General features: G+C 48.8%; 1 protein-coding gene across 3 annotated transcripts in view; it reads right to left on the bottom strand.

Moving 5' to 3' along the window:
• Positions 1-4,929: 4,929 nt before the first annotated feature.
• USHBP1 (USH1 protein network component harmonin binding protein 1) overlaps positions 4,930-6,747 on the bottom strand; it is a 32,057-nt gene continuing 30,239 nt past the window's right edge. For all 3 annotated transcript variants that reach the window (XM_079960530.1, XM_079960529.1, XM_079960531.1), the window contains exons 14-15: positions 6,453-6,587; positions 4,930-5,337 (exon numbers count right to left, since the gene is read on the bottom strand). In XM_079960530.1, the coding sequence (XP_079816656.1) occupies positions 5,079-5,337; positions 6,453-6,587 (394 nt within the window). In that variant the 3' untranslated portion in view covers positions 4,930-5,078. The remainder of the gene's footprint in view (positions 5,338-6,452; positions 6,588-6,747) is intronic.

The following is a 6,747-nucleotide window of genomic DNA, read 5'->3' as shown; positions in this document are numbered from 1 at the left end:
GCCGCTTCTGGCAAACCAGAGCAGCGCATGGAGATGCCATTTACCTTCCCGCCGGAATGGTACCTATTTATCTACTTGCGCTTGGACGTGCTTTCGAACTGCTAGGTTGGCAGGAGCAGGGACTGAGCAACGGGAGCTCACCCCGGCGCGGGGATTCAAACCACCAACCTTCTGATCGCCAAGCCCAAGACGCTCTGTGGTTTAATCCACAGCGCCACCCGTGTCCCAACGGTCGGGGTACCTTTACCTTTTAAGGGAAAGCAGGACATTCCGGGATCAAATCAGAAACTGGGATGGCTTTTGTAAATCCGGTTCTGTCCCTAGAAAATAGGGACACCAGGATACCCCTGTAGGCCACTGGAACACCCTAAATTAGATTGCAATAAAGAAGAAGTATATTTTATTCTTATTATTACATTTCTGAAAGCCCCCGAGCGATCAAGGGCTTCAAGCAGGGAGAGTAGAGTCCTCCTGTCTTGACATCTGCGCTACGCTGCCGCACCCAGGGGAGATGGACAGAGACATATTGACTCCCTTAATAAGGCAGGGGGTGCGCAGACAGGGCTAAGGATGCCTGCGAGGCTTAAAGCAGAAGCAGAGAATCGTGGAGTTGGAAGGGACCCCTGAAGGTAATTTAGCTCAACCCGCACAATGCAGGAATGACCCACAGGCCTGGAGGGGGGCGCAAAAGGAGCGCCAGAGGGAGAAAGCCTTTTGCAGCCGAAAAGAGAGGAAGGTCATTTCTGAAATGATACTCTCGCAATCATCCTCTGTGCCATTTGTTTCCCCCCCCCCTTCAACATGACAGCCCTTGAGATATTTAAAGATGGTTTTCCTATCTCCTCTCAGTCTCCTCTTTTCCAGGTGGTGCTGTGGTTTAAACCACTGAGCCCAGGACTTGCAGATCAGAAGGTCGGTGGTTCGAATCCCCGCCACGGGGTGAGCTCCCGTTGCTCAGACCCTGCTCCTGCCAACCTAGCAGTTCGAAAGCACCTCAAAGTGCAAGTAGATAAATAGGTACCGCTCCGGCGGGAAGGTAAACGGCGTTTTGGTGCGCTGCTCTGGTTCACCAGAAGCGGCTTAGTCCTGCTGGCTACATAACCCGGAAGCTGTACGCCGGCTCCCTCGGCCAATAAAGCGAGATGAGCGCCGCAATCCCAGAGTCGGCCACGACTGGACCTAATGGTCAGGGGTCCCTTTACCTTTACCTTTACCTTTACCTCCTATCTCCTCTCAGTCTCCTCTTTTCCAGGCTAAACATACCCAGCTTCCTTCAACCGTTCCTCATCAGGCTTGCCTTCCAGACCTCCAAAATGTGAATCAGAAATGTTTTGAGAATGTGAAATATCCCTTTCGGGTGAAAGGCAGTCCTTATCGTGAGATCTTAAACAGGCTTTCCCAAGACCTCCAACCTGCTCCAACTCCCCCCCCTCCCACAATCCCCCCCACCCCTTCACTCTCGGCCTGACCTCCAGATTTTTTTTTGGGGGGGGGGAGAGCTTGATCCCTGCTATCAGATTCTCTATATTTGGGTGTGTGCGTGGAATTTTAATTAGCATAAGATAAATCAGCCCGGAAGGGGGGAATCGAGTCTAGCAGCGTGGGAGGAGGGGACAGAAAGGCAGACTGGGGTTTTTTTTTGGGGGGGGGTCAGTATGGCCACAACCCCTGGATTTGGTCCCCAGCCAGGAGTCTGGTTTCGAAAACTTCTCCTTTGTGGGGGTCACTGACTCCGTTGTCTAGCGAATATTTATCAAACCCCTGCCTCTCACCTTTGATCTTGCTGACAGCGGTGAACATTTTTTTTCAAAAAAGAGGGTTGTTTTTTTGGGGGGGAGAAGGGGGTTGTCCGAGAATTCAGATGATAAGGGTCAGGAGCTATGAAGGGAGGCTAAGGGTCACCTCCTAGGAAGCAAGAAGAAAGAAAATCAAACCAAGGGTTTGATTGATTTATATATTGTTTTTTACTATTTTCTCTAGACTTCAGTGTTTTATTTGCATTGGGTCTCATCCAGCAAAGCTTGACTCGCAGTAGAAAAATGGACCTAAGGCAGTCGTTTGTCATGGATGCTTTTGTTGAGATTCCTGCGTGGCAGGGGGTTGGAATAGATGGCCCCTGGAGGTCCCTTGCAACTACACAATTTCTATGATTCTAGAATTCTAGCGCCCACTCTAAGTAGAAATTAGGCCTGCATGTGTGTGTGTGTGTGTGTGTGTGTGTGTTTTTAAGCCTGCTTTTTCTCAGTATGGTTGCCAGAGAAATAAATTCACAGTGGCAGAAGGTGGGAAGGGGGCCACCAACAATGCAGTTGTACTGTTAGAACTGTTTTGTGTGATGTTAAAAAAAAAATCATAGAAACATAGTGTTGGAAGGGACCCAAAGGTCATCTAGCCCAACCCGCTGAAATGCAGGAATCTTTCGCCCAACATGGGTCTCGAACCCACAACCCTGAGATTAAAAATCTCACGCTCTTCCAACCGGTATTTCTGTATTTGCCAATGTTTGTGCGGTTTTATTTCTGTGTCTTCGCTTGCCGACTCTTGATTGCAAATCGCTACGGGATTCACACGTTCAGTAAACCTGAATCTCTATGTCCTCATCAGCAACCTCAATCTTTGGTTCTTGGTTAACTACTGGATTGCGTAGAAGGTTGTTCACACTCTGAATCCACCTACTGAAATTGGAGGATGGGATTCATTCAAGGCCCATTCATTAAAATGCTTAAAAACCCATTGACTTCAGTAGGTCTACATGGAGTATGACTCTTGGGCAAAGGCGCCCCCTGGTGGATGTCAGTAGTCTGGCCTCTTCCTCCTCCTCTCTTTATTATTATTATTATTATTATTTATTGAATTTATATACTTTTATACCCGGAGGTCTCGAGGCGGTTCAGAGAACAAAATCAAAACGTAAATCCACAAAATATATAATCAAAATAAAAACAACAACCCAATAACTCCCCCCACTCCCATTATGAATCTCCTGTGAAGTTTATACAGTGGTACCTTTGGTTGCATGGGACACAGGTGGCGCTGTGGGTTAAAGCCTCAGCGCCTAGGACTTGCCGATCGAAAGGTCGGCGGTTCGAATCCCTGCGGCGGGGTGCGCTCCCGCTGCTCGGTCCCAGCGCCTGCCAACCTAGCAGTTCGAAAGCACCTCCGGGTGCAAGTAGATAAATAGGGACCGCTTACCAGCGGGAAGGTAAACGGCGTTTCCGTGTGCGGCTCTGGCTCGCCAGAGCAGCGATGTCACGCTGGCCACGTGACCCGGAAGTGTCTCCGGACAGCGCTGGCCCCTGGCCTCTTAAGTGAGATGGGCGCACAACCCCAGAGTCTGTCAAGACTGGCCCGTACGGGCAGGGGTACCTTTACCTTTACCTTTTTACCTCTGGTTGCAAATGGGATCCATTCCGGAGGCCCGAGGGCAACATGGAAATTATTTTATTTAATAATTTTTATTGGAATTTTATTTACAACATAATATAAACCCCCCACCCTACCCCCAATACACAATCCACCCTCGTTAAACGTGAACATAACATACAATGAGCATAACATACAACAATACAAACAACCAAATAAAAGACTTCCTTTATCCTGTATCTGGCCTCCTTGTTTACTTCTTATAAACTGTACCCTTAATGAATAATTATTAAGATTTTTCTAATTATAACTTACCGGTAAATATCCACAAAGTCTCCTCCTCGAAACAAGTTCAGGTATGTATTTTAGGGCACTGTTGTGTGAAGTATTCTCTGCATTTTCCCCATGCTTTTTGAAACTCATGTCTAGTGTGATTTCTAATTGCCTCTGTTAATCTAGCCAGTTCAATATATTCTATCAGTTTGTCTTGCATTCCTTTTTTGTTGGCACAGTTTCTTTTTTCCAGTTTTTAGCAATTAGGATCCTTGCCGCTCCTGTGGCATAGAGGAATATTTTCTGATCTTCTCTTGCTATGCCTGTGTCCATTCAGATGTCTTCAATAATAATAATAATAATAATAATAATAATTGTATTTATAACCCGCCCTTCTGGTTCAAAAACCGGGCTCAGGGCGGCGAACAACAAATTTAAAACACTTTAAAACACTTAATTATAAAAGCAGCATAAAATACAGTATAAAAATATGAACAACAATAAAATTCAAAAATCCATTAGATAATCCCCAGGGCTAGCTGGCTGAATTGGTCCCACGTGGGCCAGCGAGGAGGCCGAGCGAAAATTAGCTGTGGGGTCTCAGAGCGGGTGATTTCATAAAAGGGGAGGGAAGAGAAGGGAAATAAAAGATCAGGCTGAATTCAAAGGCCAGGCGAAATAGCTCTGTCTTACAGGCCCTGCGGAAGGAAGTTAAATCCTGCAGGGCCCTGCACTCCTGGGAAAGAGCATTCCACCAGGTCGGAGCCACCACTGAGAAGGCCCTGGCCCTGGTGGAGGAGAGTCTGACTTCCTTAGGGCCTCTAAACGATGGTTATTTATGGACCTTAAGGTCCTCTGCGGGGCAGACCAGGGGAGGCGGTTGTTTAGCGACTTATCTCCTTGGCTCGGGGGACGCATAACTCCAGACCCTCCAACATTTCTCCAATGGAAATAGGGACCACAGTTCTGGGCACCACAGTTCAAGAAGGACACGGACAAACTGGAAGGTGTCCAGAGGAGGGCAACCAAAATGGTCAAAGGCCTGGAAATGATGCCTTATGAGGAACGGCTAAGGGAGCTGGGCATGTTTAGCCTGGAGAAGAGGAGGTTAAGGGGTGATATGATAGCCATGTTCAAATAGATAAAAGGATGTCACATAGAGGAGGGAGAAAGGTTGTTTTCTGCTGCTCCAGAGAAGCGGACACGGAGCAATGGCTCCAAACTACAAGAAAGAAGATTCCACCTAAACATTAGGAAGAACTTCCTGACAGTAAGAGCTGTTTGACAGTGGAATTTGCTGCCCAGGAGTGTGGTGGAGTCTCCTTCTTTGGAGGTCTTTAAGCAGAGGCTTGACAACCATGTCAGGAGTGCTCTGATGGTGTTTCCTGCTTGGCAGGGGGTTGGACTCGATGGCCCTTGTGGTCTCTTCCAACTCTAGGATTCTATGATTCTACGTGTTTAGATGCCCTTTCCCCCTCCTCTCCCGACAGGACAGGGAGCCTCCTGCCCTCCCTTCCTGAGCATGTCTTGTGCGAAGTGGAGGCTGGGCTGCCCACTCTGCCCTCCAAACCGCGGAGGGTTCGCACCAGCGACTGCAACTGCCCACTCTGCCGTTGACCCATCAGACTGATCTGCGTCTCCAGCTGGTGCAACTGGGCTTCCTGCTTCTTGCGGCCGTTCTGGTAGGCGAGGACGAGGGCGCTGGAGGGGAAGGGGAAACGGAGAAAATGGTGGAGCCAGACGGGATGGCGTTTAATAATAATAATAATAATAATAATAATAATAATAATAATAATAATTTATTATTTGTACCCCACCCATCTGGCTGGGCCTCCCCAGCCACTCTGGGCGGCTTCCAACAAAGATTAAAAATACTGTATTTTTTGCTCTATAAGACTCACTTTTTCCCTCCTAAAAAGTAAGGGGAAATGTGTGTGCGTCTTATGGAGCGAATGCAGGCTGCGCAGCTATCCCAGAAGCCAGAACTGCAAGAGGGATCTCTGCTTTCTCCCTCTTGCTGTTCTGGCTTCTGGAATTCAGAATATTTTTTTCCTTGTTTTCCTCCTCCAAAAACTAGGTGCGACTTGTGGTCTGGTGCGTCTTATAGAGCGAAAAATACAGTACATTAAAATGTCACACATTAATAACTTCCCTGAACACGGCTGCCTTCAGATGTCTTCTAAATGTCAGGTAGTTGTTCTTCTCTTTGACATCTGGTGGGAGGGTGTTCCACAGGGCGGGTGCCACCACCGAGAAGGCCCTCTGCCTGGTTCCCTGTAACCTCACTTCTCGCAGTGAGGGACCCGCCAGAAGGCCCTCGGCACTGGACCTCAGTGTTTAGCTCAGCGTGGTCCGCCCTGGCCGGCAGCACAAGCTCTCTGTGGTTTCAGGGAGGGAGTCTGTCTCCCCACCCCCACCTGGGACCTTCTGCATTCAAAGCAGGTGTCCCGCAGCTAAGCTGCAACCTTTACCAGGAAAAAAAGCAAGCCAGTTTCTAGTCTAGTCTAGAGGAAGCTGCCTTCTCCTGAGTCAGACTCTTTGAGTCTCCAGTTTTGCCAACACTGGCTGGCAGCAGCTCCCCTGGGTTTTGGGCAGGGCAACATCCCCGCCAATGATTGACCTTCTGCATTCAAAGCAGGTCTTTCCCTTTCAGACAAAGCAAGATTCGAGTCCTTAGTGGTTCTGAATAGAGGGCTGGTTACCTTTTGTGGGGATTTCAGAGCAGCCGCTGGCTAGCTCGGACCAGATAAGGGGGTGCCAGGGGTCTCTTGGGGGTTCAGAGGCCTTTTGGGGGAGACCCCCCACTCCAAACTTACCTGTGTGCTTTGAAAAAGTCCCTCGTGAGCTCCATCTGCTGCGCCTCTTGAGCTCTGCTGTCCTGGCTTCTCTCTTCCAGCTCAGCCAAAAGGGAGCTGATCCGGTCTTTGAGCTCCTCGATCCTGCCGTTTACACTAGAGGAGAACATGGAGGGAATTTTGTACCTACTGCTCTCTGCAACTGGAGCAGGCCGGCGGGAGATTGATGCCCGTAATAGCAGGAGAATCTGGGGTTGTAAACCCACCATGCCTGGCTCAGAGTTGACCCATAGGTTTCAGTGAGTTCGCACTCAGT

The sequence above is a fragment of the Podarcis cretensis genome (assembly GCF_951804945.1).
Source record: "Podarcis cretensis genome assembly, chromosome: 18".
Classification (NCBI taxonomy): Eukaryota; Metazoa; Chordata; class Lepidosauria; order Squamata; family Lacertidae; genus Podarcis; species Podarcis cretensis.
Note: the sequence above shows the minus strand (reverse complement) of the source record. Positions and strands in the feature narration are given on the sequence as shown.